Source organism: Octodon degus, unplaced genomic scaffold (genome assembly GCF_000260255.1).
Source record: "Octodon degus isolate 3935 unplaced genomic scaffold, OctDeg1.0 scaffold00029, whole genome shotgun sequence".
Taxonomy (NCBI): Eukaryota; Metazoa; Chordata; class Mammalia; order Rodentia; family Octodontidae; genus Octodon; species Octodon degus.
Window position 1 is genome coordinate 3,386,705 of NW_004524605.1, and position 22,786 is coordinate 3,409,490.

The 22,786-nt window shown below is 40.3% G+C and overlaps 2 protein-coding genes across 9 annotated transcripts in view; both read right to left on the minus strand.

Annotated features, from left to right (window-relative positions):
- The window catches only part of Rapgef6 (Rap guanine nucleotide exchange factor 6), a 223,318-nt gene extending 216,112 nt beyond the window's left edge, over positions 1–7,206 (minus strand). For 3 of the 8 annotated variants that reach the window (XM_023713121.1, XM_004629328.2, XM_004629324.2), the window contains exon 1: positions 6,932–7,199. In XM_023713121.1, coding sequence (XP_023568889.1) covers positions 6,932–7,000 — 69 coding nt within the window. In that variant the 5' untranslated portion in view covers positions 7,001–7,199. Of the gene's footprint in view, positions 1–6,931 lie in introns of all 8 variants that reach the window. The other 5 variants (XM_023713120.1, XM_023713122.1, XM_023713125.1 and 2 more) reach the window with 3 other exon arrangements.
- A 9,828-nt stretch (positions 7,207–17,034) lies between these two features.
- Fnip1 (folliculin interacting protein 1) overlaps positions 17,035–22,786 on the minus strand; it is a 141,769-nt gene continuing 136,017 nt past the window's right edge. The window contains exons 16-17 of the mRNA XM_004629439.2: positions 21,681–21,796; positions 17,035–19,735 (exon numbers count right to left, since the gene is read on the minus strand). Coding sequence (XP_004629496.1) covers positions 19,657–19,735; positions 21,681–21,796 — 195 coding nt within the window. The 3' untranslated portion in view covers positions 17,035–19,656. The remainder of the gene's footprint in view (positions 19,736–21,680; positions 21,797–22,786) is intronic.

The window sequence follows — 22,786 nt, forward strand, 5'->3', positions numbered from 1 at the left end:
TGTGTATTCAAAGTGGTTAGGATAGATGTATAGTTGCATTCTCTTAATGAATAGAATGATTTGCTCTAATGGTGTTTGTAAATAGGATCTCAAGTCCACGTCTTGTATAGCAATTAACCACTAAGAAGAATATATGCAGTGTGTTATTTGTTGAAACTGTACTTCCAATTTGATTTGAAACTGTCTCATTGCTGTTTATCAATAAAATTTTGGAAAAATAAATAAAAAATAGAAAGTTGAGTAAGAATGTCTTAAGATGTATAAAATTAACAGTCCTAATGAACTAATATTTTCTAAAATATACTTGGATTTTTTAACACTTCAGCAGATGTTATATGTGCAAAGCATGGTGTCAAGTGGGGAAGGTAGCAGATGTCTGTGACCCCAGCACTCAAGAGGCTGAGGTATGATGACTGCTTCAAGTTCTAGTCCAGGGTAGGCTACACAGTGAACTTGAGGCCAGCCTGAACCGCAAGAGCTATCACAAAGAAAAAAAGGGGAGGGGGGCTAAGCACCTTCCTGCCAAGTGCAAGGACCTGAATTCTATCCCGGGTACCATATGCCATGTTGGTCCCAGAAGCAGGTGTGGTGGCACACCCCTGTATTCCCAGCATGGAGGAGGCTGAGATAGGAGAATCACTCCTGAGTAGCAAGACCCTGTATCAAAATCACAGCATAATCTTTAAAGAGAACCTAAGGAACATCAGGCCTGCCATGCTGGCCCCACCCCCGGGGCACACTGAGACAGCAATTGAGACAGGGCATGGTGGCTCACACCTCTACTCCCAGCACTTCCGAGGCTGTAAACAGGAGAATCACTATGAGTCAGATCTAGCAGTGAGATCCTGAACACCCTGTAGAACCTTCACTAAAATACAGAAAAAAAAGAACACCAAATTAAAATTTCTCAATTTTTATACTGCACAAACTACTAATAAAACTAGTTAATGGAACATATCTGTGTAACACACAGAGGAAGATTTGACTAGTACAAGTGAATTTTAGAACGTGTGAAGGTGTTTGCTTAATTGGAAAGAAGCCAGTGACGCAATTCAGGCACTATCAGGAAAAAGTGTTATATCAAAAGGGTGTTATGTTACTTAACAAAGAAACAGAACAGTAAGTAAACTGCTAAATAAAGAGCTGTGAAAAAAAGAATCATAGCAAATCAAGACAAGAGTAGCCAGAGGAGTTACAGAACAAGAGAAAAAACCTTACATTTTAAAAGGACATTTACATATAAAAACATGACAATACTTCATAAGCCACTTTATACAATAACATACATTTTTGCAAGTGTAATCACTGAGGTACACAAACAACAGATGTAGAAACTGTTTGCTTATGAACAGAAAAATCATACAGAGAAATAGGTCAAAAATGAAAAAGTAAAAATGTGCATCATAAGCTGGGCATGGTGGTGCAAGACTGTAATCAGCACTCAGGAGGCTGAGGCAGGAGGATGGCTGTATGTTCAAAGCCAGCCTGGACAACACAGTGAACTCAACGTCAAGCAGAATAACACAGCAAGACTCTATACAGGGGCTGGTGAGATGGCTCAGTGGTCTAAAGCACCTACTCGGAACAAGCTTGGCAAAGCACAGGGACCGCGGTTCAATCCCCCAGCACCACATGCCAGCCAGCCCTGCCCCCTGGTGGGCTGAGCTGGCCACACACACACACACATACACACACGCAATAAATAAATAAATAAATAAATAAATAAATGTTTGAAATGCTTGGGTATGAAGTATAAAAAAAAAAAAAAGACTGTACAAACAGCCAGCCAGCCTGTGGTTAGTAATTGTGCACACTCAACTGTGGTTGTTGCAAATACTGTTCAGGACAATTTAAGTCTTTTGAAGACACAGATCAAATACTGTAATGGGTCAGCACAACACATGCAATTGTTCAGCACAGTTATCTAAAAACTTATTTGTCAGATGTACAAAATGGACATCTCATTTATTAAACATCAGTGCTTTTAAGTATTAAGGTCTACACACTAAGTAAATGCTTTTTTTTTTTTTTTTTTTTTTTTTTTAATTTAGTACAGGGTCTACAGGGCCTCGCTATTTAGATCAGACTCATAGTGACTCTCTTCTTTTCGGCCTCCCAAGTGCTGGGATTACAGGTGCATACCACCATGCCCAGTTTCAATCACCATCTCAGGGCGCCCTGGGGGCGGGACCAGCACAGCGCGCTGGGGATCGAAACCTAGCCACTGCACTCTGCCTTGGCAGGCGCTTTAGTCTGCTGAGCTATCTGGCCAGCCCAAGAACTCCTCTTCTTAAAGACTGTACTCACTATCAATTTCTATATGGTACTATTCTTTTTAAATTGTTTTATGATTCAATCAATATACAGCAACATAAGCATTTCTTACTAAAATTTCTCATCTTGTATCCCATAATTCTGTGGTATTTTGGCACACTGAAATCCATCCTGAGGGCCAGGAAGATGGCTCAGTAGAATAAGCGCTTGCCTGGCAAGCACAAGGGCCTGAGTTCAATCCCTGGTTCCACGAGAAAAAAAAAAAAAGAAATCCATCCTGAAGCAGGTGGCACTGGAAGATTACACACCTGTAATCTCAGTACTTGGCAGGCTGAGACATAAGGATCACCATTAAAGGCCAGCCTGAGCTACATAATGAAACCCTGTCTCAAACAACAACAACAACAACAACAATTTCCATTTTGCATGCCCTAATATATAAGAGCTTGGCACAAATGATACTGGTGACTGAACAGTAACAATATTGGGTATTTTCTTATCCTACTGTACACATAATTATTTTCAAACTACTTAGATTTACTGGCTTCTTTAGGCAAATACAACTTTTATTCAATAAAAGCTCCAGAATTTTAACAGCTGACAAGAACAGCAACGCAGAAAAATGATACACTCAAATCAAAGCTTTCATCATTGCTGTTTTATGTGACCAATATACTCATTTGAATTTTCTATCAAATGCACTGGGCTAAATAAGGGGAGAAAGAAAAAAAAAAAAAAAAAACTTCACTAGGAATACCCTGAAATCAACTTTTAGAAGTCTTTATCATACCTCATTCCAAATCTGACCATGTGATTTGACAATTCAACTGAAATCCTTTTTTTTCCTACAAATTTTTCCAAATCTTCAAATAAGCTTTGAAAAGTTGCTTTATTGAGCTTATCAAATTAGGGCAGTTTTTGAAAGCAACGTGCTATGGCTGAAGGGGCAGAAATAAGAAAATAATACAATGGAGAATTCTAGTATTTTTGACCCGTGTTTTCACTTTGGTGATCCTGAAGACACTCACCATAGTTTTGGTCTACAGGGGTCGTAAGTATAGATCACCAATTCAAAAGTTTGGTTATAGGACCAGGGAGATGGCTCAGTAGAATAAGCGCTTGCCTGGCAAGCGCAGGGTCCTGAGTTCAAATCCTGGAACCTCAAAAACAAAAGTTCAGTTATTGCTTGGTTGTTGCAATTAAATGATTTCCTATGAAAACCACCAATATTAGCTTTTATTTATTTTTTTAAATTTTATTTATTTATGTATATGTGTGTGTGTGTGTGGCCAGATCAGCCCACCTGGGGGCGGGGCTGGCTGGCATGTGGTGCTGGGGGATTGAACCGCGGTCCCTGTACTTTGCTAAGCTTGTTCTAAGTAGGTGCTTTAGACCACTGAGCCATCTCACCAGCCCAATATTAGCTTTTAAACTTTTATCTTTCACTACCAAGCAGCCTACGCATGTTTAAATTATCATAGCCTTTTTACAAGGGAACTATTTAAGATTTCTCCCACCATGTTATAAGGAGTATTGTAAAAAGGAATATTTGCCATACTCAGTACCAAACCTGTGTTAGGGTTTTGTTTTCTAAAAACAAAAAGCCATTAAGAATGGTACACAGGCATATGAAAAGACTTACTATGAAATGGGCACAAACTGTTATGGTGGTTGAGAAGTATCACAACCATAAATCTACAAGCTGACAGCCTGGGATGCACTAGTATGGCTTAGTACAAAAGCCAGAAGGCACCAAAAGCAGGAAGCCAATGATATAACTTGCAATCTGAACAGAAAGCCTGAGGCAGGGAGCACTGGTGTGAAGTCCAGGAGTCCAAAGGCCAGGAGTTCTGAGTGCAAATCCTGCTACGTACTTCTTAACCTAACGAAGCTGACATATCAAACTAAAAGTCACAGCATAAAATCCAGGGCCTCATGAATGCGTGGAAAAGGCTCTACACTGAGGCAGATCCCCTGCTTATTTCCTCATCTCTGATGGCATCTCCAACTTCTTGATAAACACTCCAAGTACTTAGGCCAAAAATGTTGAATTTATGCCTGAGTCTTCTCTTTCACTCACAAAGACATCAAAGCAAATCCTCTTTAAACATTCAAAATATTTCCAAAATTTGAGTACTTCTTACCACCTCCACTACTACTACTACCACTTCAATTTGAGTTAACATCATCTCTCATGTAATTTAATGCAATAGTCTCTCATTTCCTACTTCTAGTCTTGTTTCTGGGCAGTCTACTGTCCACACAGCAGCCTGGGGACTCTTGAAACTAAGAAGATATTATGCCTGTACTTTAAAACTTTTAGATGAGCACCCCCGCCCCTTTTAGTAAAAATAAGTCAAAGAACTTACAATTAGAAAGTCCTACACACATCCTACTCTACATCACCATTACGTCCTCTCTGACTTAATTTCTTACTACTCTCACCCTAGTTCACTCCTCTCTGGCCACTCAGAACTCCTTGCCATCCTGGATATCAAGACATGCTCTCATCACAGGATCTCTGCAGTGACTATTCCCTCTACTTGCAGTTTTTCTCATCTAACCCTATAGCAATTCTATCAGGTGCATACATTAGTCAAAAGTCAACTCAAGGGGCTGGTGAGATGGCTCAGTGGTCTAAAGCACCTACTCAGAACAAGCTAAGCTAAGCAAAACACAGGGACCGCGGTTCAATCCCCAGCACCACATGCCAGCCAGCCCCGCCCCCTGGCGGACTGAACTGGCCACACACACACACAAAATAAATAAATTAAAAAAAAAAAAAGTCAACTCAACTAGGACAATACAAACTACCTTTTTAAACTGAAATCCAGGTTTTGCTCTTTGTTTCCAATTCCTTTTATCCCGTTTTTCCCCATTGCAATGACTAGACAGCACATTATGTAACTTGTTTACTATATTTATTATTTGCTTTTCCCTGCCTTGCTCCATTAGAATGTAAAAACTACCAGTGCTGTACTGTTTTACTTACTGATACTTCCCTACTGCACAGAACAGGACCTTGAACAGGTAGGCACTCAATAAATAATTACTGAATTAATATAGGTATAATAGACCTTTAATAGTCCACTAAAAACATAAGGACTTTTGAAAACAGAAACAAACTTGTAAAAATTTCATCAAATTACATATCAAAATAACTCATCACTAGGATGCTGGTTATCATTTCCTTATTCATAGGTCTATACCCTGAACAATTCTATACTCATTCAAAAATCACTGACAATGAATCAAGCAATTAAAATATTATACTGCTACATGTCAGTGCTCTATTCTTCAAGCTGTAGGCAGTTTAGCAATCCTTTGAAAATGCTGCTCTTCCAGTAAAACAAGATAAAGTACTTAACACATTACTTTACCACACACTGGCAAACATAAAACTTCATGAACAGTTTAGAAATTTTCTAAGCTCAAAAATATGCAACTTGAAAACAGGTAAGTCTGCTATTAAAAAGCAGGATTTTCCCATTAAAATATGAATTTATCAAAAGTAACAAGCCTGTAATTCCAGCACTCAGGAAGCTGTGACAGGAAGATATCTGTGAATTTGAGGCCAGCCTGGACTACATAGTGAATTCAAGGCCCGCCAGAATTGCACAGTTAAACCTCTACTCAAAAAGATCAAATAGGGGCTGGTGAGATGGCTCAGTGGTCTAAAGCACCTACTTAGAACAAGCTTAGCAAAGCACAGGGACCGCGGTTCAATCCCCCAGCCCCACACACACACACACAAATAAATAAAAATTAAAAAAAAAAACACGCTATCATCTAAGTCAAAAGTCAGTTAGCAAGAATTAAAGATTTAAATTATTGTCACTATAAACAAGAAAATCCAGTCACGTTGTTGGGTTTTGTTTTGGTTTAGCAGTTATCATTGATTAGATGAAATTCTCCCAGTCGAGGAAAATCTTTAAAAAAACAAAACAAACAAACAAACCCCCCCAAACCGGAAGTACTCACAAACACCAGGCTACCAGATTTTTGTTATTTACCTAACAAATAACCCTTGGGTCAAATGAAAACTTTTCCAGCTGATGCATTACCGCTGAGCTAAAAGAAATTTCCTACCCAAGCAAAAAATACTGTAAAAATGTCCCACAGAATGAAAAAGTACCTACAGAAGTGATCTTTAAACATGCCTCAGCCACCACAAAATTTACTATTTGATTGGATGCAAATTTCTAAACGGACTTCGAAAAGCAACTTTGGTTGGGGAACTGCACGTTATTTCCGGGACGCAGAACTCAGCGTAAAGTCATCTCCCGGCTGGGTTGCTGTTACAGTTCGCTTACAATTTTTATCTCGTTCGTCAGTCTACCTGAAATGTACGGCAAATTCACTCCGCAACCCACATTTACCCAACTCGGAAAATACTACTTAGAAATGGTGCTTTCCTGCGGAAGAAGGCACAAGGAAGTCCCCGGCAAGGTCGGCCGGCCGCGCGGGGAAGGCTGCACCGCCCGCAGGAAAGGCGGCCACCGTGCGGCCCGCGACGAGGGCTGGGGTCAGGGCCGGGCGACGCGGGGAGGACGCGCGGCGGCAGGTGCCGGCGCTGACAGGACCTGCCGCGGGGCTCGGACCGGCCCGAAGGCGCTGTCGGTTGGCGGCGGGCGCGCGCCCGGCTCGCCGGCCTTACCTCGGGCGTCCGCTCCAGCGGCTTCTTCCGCAGCGCTTGCCGGGCGCCGGGGTCCACGGGTGAGTTCATGGCCGCAGCCGCACGCCGGCCAGCTTGCCCCTAGCAGTCCACACGACGGCCCATGCTACCGACGCAGGGGGTGTGCCCTCCTCACGCCGAGGGGACCGCGGACAGCCACAGGGTCCGGACTCAAACAAACAACGCTTCGCAACGCCCGCCCAGGGCCTCAGCCCACGCGCGACTGGCCAGAAAGAAGCCCGCGCGGGGGTGGGAGGGCGAGCGCGCACGCGCGACACGCATGCGCACGCCGGCGAGCGCGTGGGGCTGACGTAAGAGCTGGGGCGGGGCGGGCTGGCCTCTTCCAGACCTCCGAGAGATGGAGACCCTCGGCCGCGGCCCCGGGCTGCGGCCTCTAGTTTCGGGTGCACTGGCTGGAGGACGGCCTGAGAAGCCGAGCCCGAAGAGAAAGAGCTTGTTGAGACGCAACTGCAGGGAAGGCGTTCTGGGTGGATGGACCTGGACCCAAACCCGGAAGTGGGGCGAGCGCTTCCCCCGCCGCCCGGGCGCCCCGCTCCCCGAGAACGCGCGGAAGTCGAGGCCGCCATTCGGCGAACGCGGAAGTCCACGCTGCCCTTCCCTCCGACTTTCGGTAAAACGAAATGTCTTGTGAAAGCCACCCGCAAGAACGCGCCTCTTCTGTGCGAGCAGACGTCTAGGGAGCAGCGCGGAGGAAGCGGAGCTGGCGGCGGCGCCCGCTCGCCGGAGCCCGGAGCGGCCCAGCGCCCTGAGCTCGGGGCTCGGCCTGGCGCAACTCCGAGTGGAGCTTTCGCACGTTCATGTTGTGCTCGGTTTCCTAATACACCGGACAGTGCTAATTTCGGTTTATTGATCGTAAGAAAAACATCATCGTTTGGGGCAGTAAGCTGCAAAGGCAGTTTTAACAGTAGTTTACTGACAAGAGACTCTGTCCTTTTGGATCAGCCCTTTACGCCGGTTCTCCTTAAGCACGTAGGAACCACCGTAATCCCATGCCCTCCTCAGTTGGGCACCACGCTGGGCCCATCCCTGCCGCAGAATTTTAAAGCTACTGGGAGAGCGATCCCATGTAGGTACATCTGAGTATCACGGCATAGCTCGCTGTCTTGGTGATTTATAAATATCATGGGCTTTTCGAGTAAGGACTGATTCACGGTGACTGTAATGACATGGTAGGAACTGAAGTGCTTTTGAGTAATAAAAGGAAAAGGAGAGTTAGGGCTACAATTTACAGTAATGATACCTTGATGTCAATAAGCGCTGTATTTTCCGTTGGTCATGGGGCTTGCCTGAACTTGAAGTTTGCAACATACTATTAGCACATCTGTTTTTTCGAGTTTTGGGCAAAAACCTTTCAGGTTCAGCCATTACAGAAATAAAGTAATGATGGGAAAATCACTAGGCTTTGCAGGCAACCTGTTTTCCTCGTTGGGGTGTGTGTGTGTGTGTGTGTCCGCACGCATGCGTGTGTACGCATATATAAACATCCTCTCAAAGTTATGCCCAGTATCACAAAAGTTACCCGTCCATTCTTAAAGGTTTAATTTTATGTCATAGTGGTATCTTGAAGGAAAACGAAACCATGATTGTTATGAACTTGGACGTATAGGAGGAATTAGACCTGAATTTGTCTTTTACACAGTATTTTTTTTCTTTTCTTTTTTCTTTCTTTCTTTCTTTTTTTTTTTTTTTTTTTGGCGGGACTGGGGATTAACTCAGGCCCTTGCGCTTGCCAGGCAAGTGCTTATTCTACTGAGCCATCTCCCCGGCCCCTAGACTCTTTCTTGTTAGGTAAATCGTTGCATTTTTTGGCTGAATCAAACCCAGGGCTCTCTGAATATGAGCAAGCACTCCACTATGAAAGTTCACTCACCCCAGCTTAAAGTTAAATAGTATCTGAATTTCAGTTTCCTCATCTGTAAAACGGGAAGAGTAAAGAGATGCAGGATTACATACTTCACATCTGGCTCTGGCACTTGGTATGTTGTCTGCACAATCTAAGCACTTTCGTTACTGAAGGGTGTTATTTTTCTAAAACAATCAAATTTGAATGATAAGAATTTTCCTTTCGTTTATATTCAGAAGCATTTAAATACTGAAGACAGAACAAGAAAAATTCTCACAAATGCTGTGTAAGGGTAAACTGGGTAACAATTCAGAAAAAACCCTGAAACTTAACCTACACCATGACATCAAGTCCATTTAATATACCTTATGTCCTAAAGAATGCCTATATACACCAAAAAATGATAAAAATGTTCATTGTTCATAGTAGCCACCCATCAAAATGGATAAAAAGGGGCCAGGGAATGGCTCAGTAGAATAAGTGCCTGCCTGGCAAGCATAAGAGCCTGAGTTCAATCCCTGGTTCCACCAAAAAAACAAACGGATAAGAAAATGGAATATGTGCTACACAGCACATGGATGAATCCAACACAAAGTTGAGAACAAAAATCCAAGACAAAATAGAGGGTGTGAATCCACTCAGAGTTCAGTTTTAACAGCATCAGCAGCAACACATAGAGGCAAAAGTTTAAAGCAGCAAGCGAATGTTCACACCATGAGCACATGGAGAAGTGGCTTCTGTACTGCTTGGCCTGAGTGAGTTACACAAGTGTTTAGTAAGTCAATTTTTGTGTATTTCATAAGAAAATGAATCAGTATACAAAAATACATATAAGAAAGCAGAAAACTAGTTCATATCCAGTGACTATCTGATGTGTATTATGTCATCCGAAGGTCTGTGTTTATTTTAGCTCAGTCTGTAGAGCTTTCCGTCCAAGGTCCAGAGTCTGCAAGGCAGGGCAGCATGGAAGAGGGGACCCAGAGGAGAAACTGTGGCAGGGTAGGCAGGATGCAGCAAGCAGCAGCAGCTTGCTTTCTGTCTTTCCTTTATATTCCATCCAGGCTTCCAGTCTTTTTATGTCACACAGACCTAGAGGGAGCTTTCCATTATTTATACGGAGAACTATGCTAAGTCCATTTAGTCATGACATGTCCTTAATCCCAGCATCACACACCCTAGATCCAGCCACTTCCGAAAAGCCCCCTACAAGCATATGAGCTTGGGGAGGTCATCCAGACACAAACTATAACACATGGTTACTTCCTTCAAAAAAAGGAGTTAACACCTTTCTTTTTATTTTACCTATTACTTGATACCATATTATATATGAGCTTTTCTCCACTAGAGGGGAACTATGTAAACTCCATGAAAGATAAGAAATTGTGTTATCTAATGGCTTACCATGGCACCCAGACAGCCCAGCGTAACTTGTGTTTAGTAAATATTTGCTGAATGAACTGTTAGGGATTTCACTGATAGGGAAACAGGCACTTGAAACTGGTGCGGTGGTGTGCTCCTATAATCCCAAGAATTTAGGAGGCTCCTATAATCCCAAGAACTAGGAACTGAAGACCAGGCTGGGCAAAGTACTAAGACCCATCACAAAACAAGAAAGTAAATATAGCTAGCAAGTAAGCCAGAAATACCAAGAAAAGAAGGGAGAAGGAAGGGAAGAACAGATGCCTGCACAAACGTACACACAGGTGATTGCTCGCCAGTGGTGAAGAAAGATATTTGGCTTGATACCTGCTGCACTACACAAAACTGAATGCTTGTTAACTGAATAAACTCATTATCATATGATCCTTTCCAGAACAACGCAAATCAGCAAAATTACAGGGGTTAATAGTTTTAATACCACCCAGAATAAATTAGGTAATTGGGATGTGGAGTATGCTAAAGATCAAATCACTACTAGTGGAAAAAAAAAAAAGTATTTTCTGTCCTAATTCTAGGTCAGGTATCAATGAATTAGATTCTAAGTCTAATAATTAGTATTTCAAATACTTTCTCATGTCCTACTCCTGGAATGGATCCCCAGCACCAAGGAAAAAAATATGTATGTGTATGTACACACACACACACACACACACACACACACACGCATGTGTCCCAGCTAGCCAAGTGTTCTAATATGCAAGTAGGTGTGAGCACTATACTCTGACCCATTTTAACTCCTGCCCCCCTACAGCATAGTAAAGGGTATTAACTGGCAAGTGTGGCACCAAACATGTCTCAGCAGGGTGCTATGATAAGTTTGAGGAAATAACCATACTTTACTTGTATTTCCACACTTCATCAACAGAGACAATTTAGGAAAGTAATATCCCTTCATTAATAACATGAATCTGGGACCAGAGAGATAGCTCAGATGCATAAGCACCTACCTGGCAAGCACAAGGACCCAAGTTCAATCCCCACCCCACATGCCATGCAGTCTCAGCCATGGATGGCTGGGTGCCCACCATGCAGCCCCAGAACTGGGCGTGGTGATGCCTGCCTGTAATCCCACCACTCCGGAGGTTGAGCCAGGAGGATCTCTGAGTTCTAGATCAGCTTGGGAGCTGCAAAAGTGAGCACAAGGCCAGCCCAAACTGCATAGTGAGACTCTATCTCAATAAATAAACAAACATGAATCTGAGCACTAAGGTGAACAGAAAGACATGTTTTTACATTGTCCTTGTGAAGACTCATTTGGAAGAAGCTCAAGCCTCTTCAATTTAATGTTCTCCCTAGGATGAAAATACAGATTTATTGGTAGTTCTTTTTTGACAGTGTTAACTCACCAGAGAGTTATCTGCAATCTGATGAAGGAATTACTCTAGTTTATACATTCATCAGAAGAAAAATCCTAGTTTCTGAGGAAGTGGTAGTACTTTGGATGGGAATATTTTCAACTGCTTGTGTCTTAGGGACTTCTCAAATAATCTTAAATCTAGAGCAAAGAGAGTATTACTTTTCTGGTTGCTGGAACAAATACTGGACACACCCACAAGTCAGAGAAGGAAAGGTTATTTCCACGCATAGTTTGAGAACAGTTCATGGCAAAGCACAAAGGAGGCCACAGGCAGCAAGCAGGCCCTCTTTCTGTCCAGGTGACAAGCCTTTTGGGTGGTGCCATCCAAACCCAGGTGGGACCTCCAATTATCCACACCTAGAACTGTTAAACCAATCCCTGGATTAATTTAGTGATCACACATCCTTAATTCAAGTTCACATACCCTCGCCCCAGAGACATCTAGATACGTAAGACAGCTAAACCCACAGTCTGCATTACTAAGCAGCGACAGGAGTGCCACATACTCTTCACTCCTCATCCAACTGCCTACGTCTTTACCACACAGAGATACAATTTCCAAACCCCTGCCCTAGTGGAACTACATACAGCTCAGGTTTGGACTCCATACTTCACACCTTTCACACTGTCAAACACAAAGGAAATCTTGGATATCTTTAAATCTGTCAGGGCTGGAGAGATGGCTCAGTGGTCTAAAGCACCTACTTGGAACAAGCTTGGCAAAGCACAGGGACCGCGGTTCGATCCCCAGCACCACATGCCAGCCAGCCCCGCCCCCTGGTGGGCTGAGCTGCCCCCCCCCACAAAATGAAAAAATAAATAAATAAAATTAAAAAAAAAATAAATTTAGAAAAAAAAAATCTGTCACTCACACTAACTGGGAAACCACTAGTCTGAAATGAGATGGGACTATATACAAAAGACTTTATCCCCTCAGAAAATCATGTTAAATCTTCTGTGTCTTAATTTCTCATATTGCTTGGACAGGTTATCCTGTGTATATCTTACGCTCTGAATAACTACTATGAAGACAACAATATGCAATGTATTAGTTAAGTGTTCTACTAACCTGTTTTGAAATTTTCCTTCTTTAATAAAAAAAACCCTCAGAAATGTTACAAAATTTCTCAAGTCTCCTGAATTTTTTGTGTGAACAACTCTTTAATAATTCCTTCAAATATTTGACAATATCTGCTTTAAAAACAGTACACATACTCTTCAGTTAAATGTAAAAATGTTAACTAATAAAACAAGTACCACAAAAAACTTATGGTCTAGATCTGCCTTCAGGTGTAACTGCCCAGCTAAGACTGAGGAAAGCAGTTTCCCCACAAGCCTAATAGAGGCCGAGTCACCGCTGCCTAGCAGACTAAGGATGAATGAAGAGGTGCTTTAGTGTAAGAGACACACTGGTTCAGTCATGTGCAAATCACTCAGCAAACCAAGATTAGAACCTAAACCAGTCAATCAATTTTTGTCCCCCCACCCGCCTGGCGCCACCTCGGGTCGGCTTAATCTAAGGTGCCGTTCCGAGTGGGAGGCAGCGGTGTGCGGGCTGAGCTGGCTGGCCGGGGACTGCCTGGGCCACCGAGCTGCTGAGAGCTGAGGGCCATCCAGACGCAGCAGGGCTGAGCACACACGAACACCGCGGGCCGGGACAGGACGGACCACGGCATTGAAGCGGATTAATAAGGAACTTAGTGACTTGGCCCGGGACCCTCCAGCACAATGTTCTGCAGGCCCAGTTGGGGGTGATATGTTCCACTGGCGAGCCACAGTTATGGGACCTAATGTCAGCCCATACCATGGCAGTGTATTCTTGACAATTCATTTTCCTACCGACTACCCCTTCAAACCACCTAAGGTTGCTTTACAAGAATTCATCATCCAAATGTTAAGGGTAATGGCAGCATTTGTCTCGATATTCTAAGATCACAGTGGTCTCCTGCTTTCACTATTTCTAAAGTTCTTTTATCCCATTTGTTCACTGCTATGTGATCCAAACCCAGACGACCCCCTAGTGCCAGAGACTGCACGGATCTATAAAACAGACAGAGACAAGTACAACAGAATATCTCGAGAATGGACTCAGAAGTACGCCATGTGGTGCTACCTTAAAATCAGAATCACCTGCATTATAGCTGGGATAAACTTTAAATTGCTGTTTCTTTTTTGATTTTCTTGTTGGTTTTTTTTTGGAACCGGGGATTGAACTCAGGCTCTTGCGCTTGCCAGGAAAGCGCTATTACTGAGCTATCTCCCTGGCCTTTTCTGATTTTCTTATCCGGCTGCTCCCCTATCAGACCTCATCTTTTTTTAATTTTATTTTTTGTTTACCTCCCTCAATTCATTCACATGCTCATCTAAGAAGACTTAAGTTCTTCCAGCTTTGGACAATAACTGCTTTTAGAAACTGTAAAGTAGTTACAACAGAACAGTTGCCCAAGATTCGGAATTTTTTTAAAAAAATGAAGCATGTGTATTATGTGGCCAATGTCTTCACTCTAACTTGGCTATGAGACTAAACCATTCCTCACAGCTCTAACTGCTGAAGAAGCCACCAGAGGGGGAGACGGATGCTCGGTGATCTCGGCAAGGAAGCAGCATTATTCTGGCAGCATCCATGCTTGTTAAGCCTTCCACTGTTAGAGATTTAAGGTTATACGTGATATACTTTATGCTCATGACTGGAGAATTGGTATTGAATTTATAGCATCAGCAGAACAGAAAATGTGATGTATTTTTTTTTCTTTTCAAAGTTTTATTGATAAACATATAGCAATGAGACAGTTTCAAATCAAATCGAGAGTACAGTTTCAACAAATAATACACTGCATATATTCTTCTTAGTGGTTAATTGCCGTACAAGATGCAGACTTGTGCTCCTACTTACAAACACCATTAGAAAAAATCATTCTATTCATTAAGAGAATGCAACTATATATCTATCCCAACCACTTTCAATACACAGATACAAAATGGACATTCATAGTTATATCCCATTTTTTTTAAGTTCCGTTATTGAATATTATAGGTGTGTAAACTCAGCAAAATATTCTAAAAGAGTCCAGTAGCCCATAATAGCATTGGGTCTTCTGTTTAACTGGCAATGTCAGAAATTATTGACCTGAGTCCCCCACAGCTCAACATAACAACATGGCTTTACTTCCTGTATTTCGTCTTCATACTTTTCTACTGGATGGTTAAGACCAAGGTAAAGCAGGACCTGTGCAACAAGAGTTGTAGCTTTTTGGTCTGAGGTCAGTGAAATGCCCTCAGGATTTATCCTGAGATCCTGTACCTCAGATTGTAGAACCTTTGTCAGTGTCAGCCATGTGGATGAGTCACGGCCAATGCTTGGCCAATGTGCTCTCTGTGAAAGCCTGAGAGAGTGTCTTCTCCCCATGTGACTCTCCTTAGGCACACTCTACGTCATTGATCACTTTCCTCTTTGGCCCAATAATCTTCTTGATCAGAAAATTTGGGACACTACCGAGGTACATGACATTACAGTACAAGTTCTCATATGTCCTGAGTCTTAATTGACCTTAGAAGGCTAGGGCCAAAATGTTGGCTTTCCTCGTAGCCCTTTTTCTCTAATTTTGGTCTGCAAACTTAGATTGTTAACCATCCAGAAGACAAGCTTATTGTTATTATCAAACGATTTAGGCTATCAAGCTTAACCTCACTATCTCACTGCATTTCAAACAATGTGATGTATTTTATACACGTCAATAAAGGAATGACCTGTTCTTGTTCTACAGAGAATGGAAATTGTAACTCAAACACCCTTTGTATTCCAAAGTAGGGTCTCAAAACATTTTGTAATTTTCATTTAAGCTGTTAGGAGCCTTGGAGCTATTAGGTAGTCTATCTTCCAATACACTGTTTAATATAGCACTGAGCAAACGATGCAAGCTGTCAATGGATGAGCGATCAACTAATAGCTCTGCTAGTAATTGATTTTTCAATAAAGTTGCATAAACCAATGAGTTAGCTGCCTGGATTAATCAGTATGGGAAACAATTTTGTAAATGTAAAGCTTTTTTTTTGTATGTACTGTTGGGATTTGCTTCATTGTTTGATATCAAATAATGATGTAAAATTCAAGAGTGACTATTTGCCATGTTCAGTTAAGAGTGCAAGTCTGTTACAGGTTTACCTGTCACTTTCTGACTTATGCAGAATAAGCTTCTTCAGATAGTGTAGCTTCAGTGCGCTGCATATTATATACTGGCAGCCCTGGAGGTCAGAGATGGACTTGGGGCCCAGCAGCTTTGAAATGTGTGTATGGAGTTGAAGTTTATTTTCCAGGTGCATTCCCCCATCTAAAATGTCTTCACATTGTACACTTGAAAACTTAAGAAAACCGTTAACATGAGAGTAATAGTGGGTCAAAATTTACACAATAAAGTATGCTGTTTTGGTGTGGGAGTTGTCATGAGGCTGTGTTGAAGTGACTTTACTGTGTGGGATGTTTGAGTACCCATTGAAATTTATTTGTTCAGCCATTTACTTTAATGAGCATTTCAATGCAGCAGGTACTATTGCAGATAACGTCTCATGAATGAATAAAAGTTAAATGCTATTGGGGAAAAAAAAGCAATTTTTGTTTAACTATGAAAAGTAATTTGTGGGCTGGTGAGATGGCTCAGTGGTCTAAAGCACCTACTTAGAACAAGCTAAGCTAAACAAAAGCACAGGGACCGCAGTTCAATCCCCAGCACCACATGCCAGCTAGCCCCGCCCCCTGGTGGGCTGAGCTGGCCACACACACACACACACACACACACACACACACACACACAAAATAAATAAATAAATTTAAAAAAAAAGTAATTTGTGTTGGATATAATGTTTTTAATAGTTTTAAGTAGCTTGTCTAGGTTTTAGTTGCTTAGGTTCAGTTTGTATTCAAAGGAATTTTCAATTTAACATTGTGAAGAGTGTCAGATGTAAAAATACACTAGTACAAATTTGTTTTTATTCATAAGAACATATATTAAAAATTATTCCATGACATGTGAGTGGGAAAAGGATGGATTACCTAGTAACAGTAGCAGCCAGAAAGTTATTAAGCACTTGGTGTATGCTAGCATTAAGCTAAATCTTGTTGTTGCCTCCTTTTGTTTTTGCTTTTTGAGAGACAGGATCTCCCTTAGGTAGTACAGGCGGGGCTTGAACTCTCCTTTATCTTCCTGCTTCAGCCTCCTAAGTGCTGGGATTACAGGTGTGTGCCACCACACCCAGCCTAAGCATAATTCTTCACATTCACTATTTTACTTAATTCTCACCACCTCATGAAGCAAATTCTACCAGTCTCAGGCCCAAAATGCCAACTTGGGACAAGAACCGAGGTGGTCTGCTATCATGAGCCCATATTATATAGACCTTATTAACCATATGAAAGAAAAACCAAGGTCATGCATCAAATTGACATATGTGTTTATTGCACAAATTTTCCCTAGAACTGGGAGGTTATTATAATACAGGTATACATTTGAGAAATATATTCAGAACAAAGAACAAATCTGTACATTTTATATATCCACCATCTAAATAACTTAGAGAAAGCAAATATTCTTATAAGACATCTACCAGAAATAGGCATTATGTAAAATCTGATTTTTTAAAAATAATCCTCAGTGTATGCCAACTGCAACAAAATGAAATCTGTGCTAGTAGATTTATTGCACTTAATATTTTCAAACTTAATAAAATTAAGACATTAATAAATGCCAGGAAAAAAAAAGTAGTACATATGCATGGAGAAATTAGTTTTAATTCTATAATACAAAAGATCCCTTTTATTTCCTGTTGCAACAGGTGTTTTGATATGTAATAGATACTTGTACCATAAGAATTTGAAAAACTTATTTTGAACAGACCAAACTCTTCATATTCATCACAATGACCACACTTGAATGGAGTAGTAGCAGCTCATTCCTGGGTTTTATGTAAGAAAAGAGTGATTATGATGAAGGTACTAGAAATTATAGAAAGGATAAGAATTACAAAACTCAGGAATCCTATAAGGATTAATGACTCTTTAAGAAACTACAGGTCTTATTCATCTTAGCAAAGATTAGTTTTAAGAATAACAGCATGAGCCATTCACTTACTGAAGACTAGAATTATTGAAGTTATTTATTCGAACATTTCAAATAGGAATGAGAATAGTCTGATGATTAAGAAAACACCCAACACAACTGTTATCTACCTGTTACATATTATTCTGAGCCACAATAAAAAATAAATGTACAATGGCCCATACAGGAACTTTTCTACATTTTTGAATTCTGCCAAAGAGATCAATTTGTTGGATTCCAAAAAAAAAGACTACAGCAGAATTTTGTTCATTAATGGAATAAGAAAATTAAATTAAGAAAATCTGTGCATAAACACTCCTTGGCAGCAAGTCATCCATGGGAGACTCAGGTACTGAGTGCGACCAGCTAACAGGACACGAGCCAAGGAAACGCCAAGTACGCTCACTGCAGATTTACAGTCCACGGAAATCACCTCTCTTCTCTCTTTCAAAATCTCCCAAATAAACATAAACAGCAAAGTGAAATTTGACCCAAAGCTCTAAATTCAAAGACTAAACGAATGACAGAAATCATCCATCACTTAATGAAAAATTAAATAACAACGGATGAGTTGTTCAGTAAATATTTATAGTGACTAAGTGGCTTTTTTTAAGCTAATCAAATACAATGAAAATAGTAATAAATGAAAGCAGGAATCAATTTTATTTCGAGCATTAAATGTATCTTAGACCAGATAAGCAAAGCAAAAATATATTATAATGCAGTATTTCAAGTAAACTGAGGTAGTAGAGCATATTGAAAACTTTATCTATCCATCTTTTTATTTACATTACTTACAGGAGTTTGGTTCCTTATTAGCCTTTCTTACAAGCAAAATTCTACACTATATACATCGACAGTAACAACTGGTAAGTCTTTTAAAAGCAATCAGCTTTTGGAAGGGAAGAGCTCTTAGAGAAAAGAACAATTTAAGAGTTTTATGAGTTCTGTTGGTGCAAACTGATTATTATTAAGCACTGAAACAAATGTCTTGCTCCTGTGGGTTCTAGAAGGGCTGATATGGAAAAGAAGGGCCTTGGTTACCTGAGCACTTTTAAAGAAAATATTATTTTTTGCCAATGCTTTGGTGCAATTTTTAAACCCTAATTTTCATTTATTAAATTCATTTACTGAATATGCAAATATTAATATTTATAAGAATTAGTTCATACTTATAAAACAAACAGTATAAAGTAGTATTCTTATTTTTTGGAATCTATATTCCTCAGCCTTAAAAGAAGATTGGCTTTATGTGTATTTTAGTATGTGTGAAACAGAAAAATCACTAAAAAGTAGTTCAACATTATGTACAATTAATACTAGTTGAAAATGCTTTTTTAAAAAGGCGTGTTTCCCAGTCTTATATTTCTACTTCTGCTTTTAAAAAAATAGATACATATGTACACTTGGGTGGATAATATAACACACATTGTCACTCATTCTCAGTTTGTTATTAATTGACTGCTCAAATACTTTTGAGCAATAACTAGAAATTAGCAGTTTTGAATTGCAAACAAAATAATGAATAATCAAAATTGTACAGATAGCTGTAACTCAATAAAGAATTAAAAACTTGATGAAATGACTATTTCTGAGCCACTCAATTGTGAGCCATCTCTTGGTATTTACGAGTTGTGACAGTATATGAAATGCCTTGCTAGTATTCATTTTGTATAAATTTCTATAGAATTATATACTTTGGCTTTTTCAAATGCCCTCACCACAGGTTGTTCATGCTGCTTTAGTTTCATGTGGTTAAAAATCTACCACCATCCAGGAGTCCAGTTTAAAAGAAAAATCATCCATTATACAGAGAATATGCAATGCAATACAAGACACCCAGGAGGTGGACTCATTCAGATGGAAGTCGAATGGGAAAAAAATCTCCATAACTACATATTTCGCCGTCTTCCTTCATTTCTGTTTAACTTGCCACCAATGTTAACCTTTAGACGCATTAAAGAAGTATCTGGGCAACATATGGAGAGTGAGTGCTTGCTACAGCAGCCAGAAGAGGAAGATCACTGGATTCAATCCTGGAACAAAGAAAAGTCAGTTAGTTTAGCTTTCTATATACTCACAAGATCAATCCTACAGGCAATGACCACTATCTATAATGTCACTATCACCAGTAGTTAAGTTGGCCAAAAGGTTAACTGAAGATAACAAAGGTCAGGAACTTTTCAGTAAGTAGAACCTAAAACCACAGATTTAAAGGAAAGGAATATCTCCTTTAATCTCAAGGGTAACAAAAATCATGAATACAGAAAAGTATCTCATTTACCTGTTGGTGGAACATATATTAGGCAAGGCAAAATGTATTAAGAAATTACAGCAGTACCTTAGTACTCATTGTTAAATGGCTCTAGGAGGTGGGTCAATTAACAAATAAATTTGTTTTTGGTGGAAAAGGTAGTAATAAACACTGGTAAATTCAAGTTTGCACATCAAATAGCCAACGAAGTATAAGTACCAGGACAAAATGTTTGCATCAAAATGTGTCAAGTACAAAATTCAACGAATTTTAAAGCAGTTGAGTACTAAGGTATGATTGTATCCTAGTATAATAATAATAATAATAATAATAATAATAGTGTATATGCAGATTACATTAGCTAAAAATGTTTCTACAGTGAGATATTTTGCCACAATTTATGGAAAAAGAAAAATGGCCAATGAACACAGCACAAGTTCCTTAGATAAAATCAATTTTCTCTTCATTCTAGCATTGTTTTTAGTAGTAAAGAAATGGAAACTACAAAATACATAACGGGCCAGGCATGGTGGCCCAGTTACTTAGGAGGCTGAGCAAGGAGATGAGAAGTTTAAGGCAAGCCTAGGCAACCTAGCAAAATTTGTCTCAAAATAAAAATTTAAAAAAGGGAAAAAAAAGTCTTGGGACATGGCTCAGTAGAGCACTTACCAAGTGCAAGACCATGGGCTTAATGCCTTGCCTGAAAAAAAAAAAAAAAAAAAAAAAAGAGCTGAGTTACATAAAAATTCTATTTTAATTCTTCCAATAAGTATTTTAAGACATGATTCACACATGCAGAAAACAGAGAACAGGAAAAGTAATCACAACAGGGGCCGGGGAGATAGCTCAGTAGAATAAGCGCTTGCCTGGCCAGCGCAAGGGCCTGGGTTCAATCCCCAGTCCTGCCAAAAAAAAAAAAAAAAAAGAGAGAGAAAAGTGATCACAGGTCATATGAAATAGGGCTATACTTTGCCCTCCCCTCAACTTCCTGTTCCACTTCTGGTCAGCATTTTGAATAAACACTTTTTTTCTCAAAATTAATAGCAGAAGCTGGTTGTGATAGTGCACTATGTGTAATCCTAGCACTCAGGAAGCTGAGGCAGGAGGACTGCTTCAAGTTTGAGGTCTGCCTGGACTACACAATGAGACCCTGTCTCAAAAAATAAAAAACAGATGATAATAAATGCGTAACAAATGCTGAGTAAGTAAGATGTGGATAAAGTACTGCCATGCACAAAGTGCTGTTACTTTAGTCAGCTCATCTGAAAGGCAGGATAGATATTTGGCATAATGACTTTACAACATACTTAATAAACAAAGAATATTTTCTTACTTTTTCTAATATAAAAAAATGTATTTTTAATTCATCCAGGCTTTTTTTTTTTGCTCAGAATGCCTTCAGGGCAGGTTTGACTGGCTTGAGTTGTGGGGATCGAACCACAGTAACCTTAGGCTGACAGCTTTGTGGAAGTAGCCACTTAAAGAACGGAGCTAGGGCCAGGCCCCCCAGACTAACTTTTAACATTCTATATATAACGGATGCCTTTCATACCAGTGAATAACAGGAAATGTGCTTTTTGTATGGTACAGTGTAACCAAAATCATGAATACCTAGCTTCTATTGGGAAAGACACTTAAAAGGGACAAAGGGCAAGTCTAAGGAACACACTTTGCCTAGCCATAGAAAAATGGGAAAAGCAAAGCCAGAAAATAAATCATGAACATACCCAAGAACCACTCCCAGCTCCTTCACATGAACACGCATCTGCCCCCTCAGATACTCAGACAGCATTTTGCTCTTGAAGTACAGTTCCTGTAACCGGTCTTCAAGGTGCATTACACACTGCAGTTAGGAAAGAACCAAGAACAAAAATTGGGTTTCAACTTTTATAGTAGTGCCAAATTTTAAAGCATTGTGTTCCTGACACTCTCACTCCCCCTATATGTATGTATTTGGTAAAGGGTCTACAGGGTCTCACTATGTAGATCGGACTCGTAGCGATCCTCCTGTTTTCAGTCTCCCAAGCATGGGATTACAGGCATGCACCACCACACCCAGTCTCAACTGCCATCTCAGTGTGCCCTGGGGGCAGGGCTGGCCCAGCACGCTGAGGATCAAACCCAGGCTGCTGCACTCTGCCTAAACAGGCGCTTTAGTCTGCTGAGCTATCTGGCTATCCCCGTGTGTGTGTGTGCGTGCGTATGATACACTTTATATTAAATATATATATTTATTTATTATTTTATGGAAGGATCTACAGGGTGTTCAGGGTCTCACTGCTAGATCGGACTCATAGTGATCCACCTTTTTAAAGCTTCCCAAGAGCTGGGATTACAGGCGCGCCACCACACCCACTCTGTCCTGACAATATAGTTATTACAATATGAACTAAAATTTGGAACACATTAAATGTTATCTAGATAAAATAGTGTAAATTTGTTTCTGGTTCATATGAAGGATTAGCTTCAATGATTTTATTAAACTATAGTAAAATACATATTAAAAATTTATCATTTTAACCTTTACTTTTTTAAGAGCAGAATATTTATTGGGGGAAAGAAAGCTTCTGTCTGAGGGACAGAAGGGGAACCCAACTGGGGTGCCCAACTTTATTCTTTTTTTTAAGAGTACAGGGCTTTTGCAGTTTTTTTCCCAGCCTCTTTTTTATTTTTATTTTGGTACTAGGGATCAAACTCAGGACCTTGGGCTTCTCAGGAAAGCACTTATGACACTGAGCTATCTCCCCAGGCCTTAATTTTTTTTTTTTTTTAAATTTTAGGACAATGTATTGCCAATGTCTTTAAGTTAGGCTCAAATTGTTTTTTTTTTTTT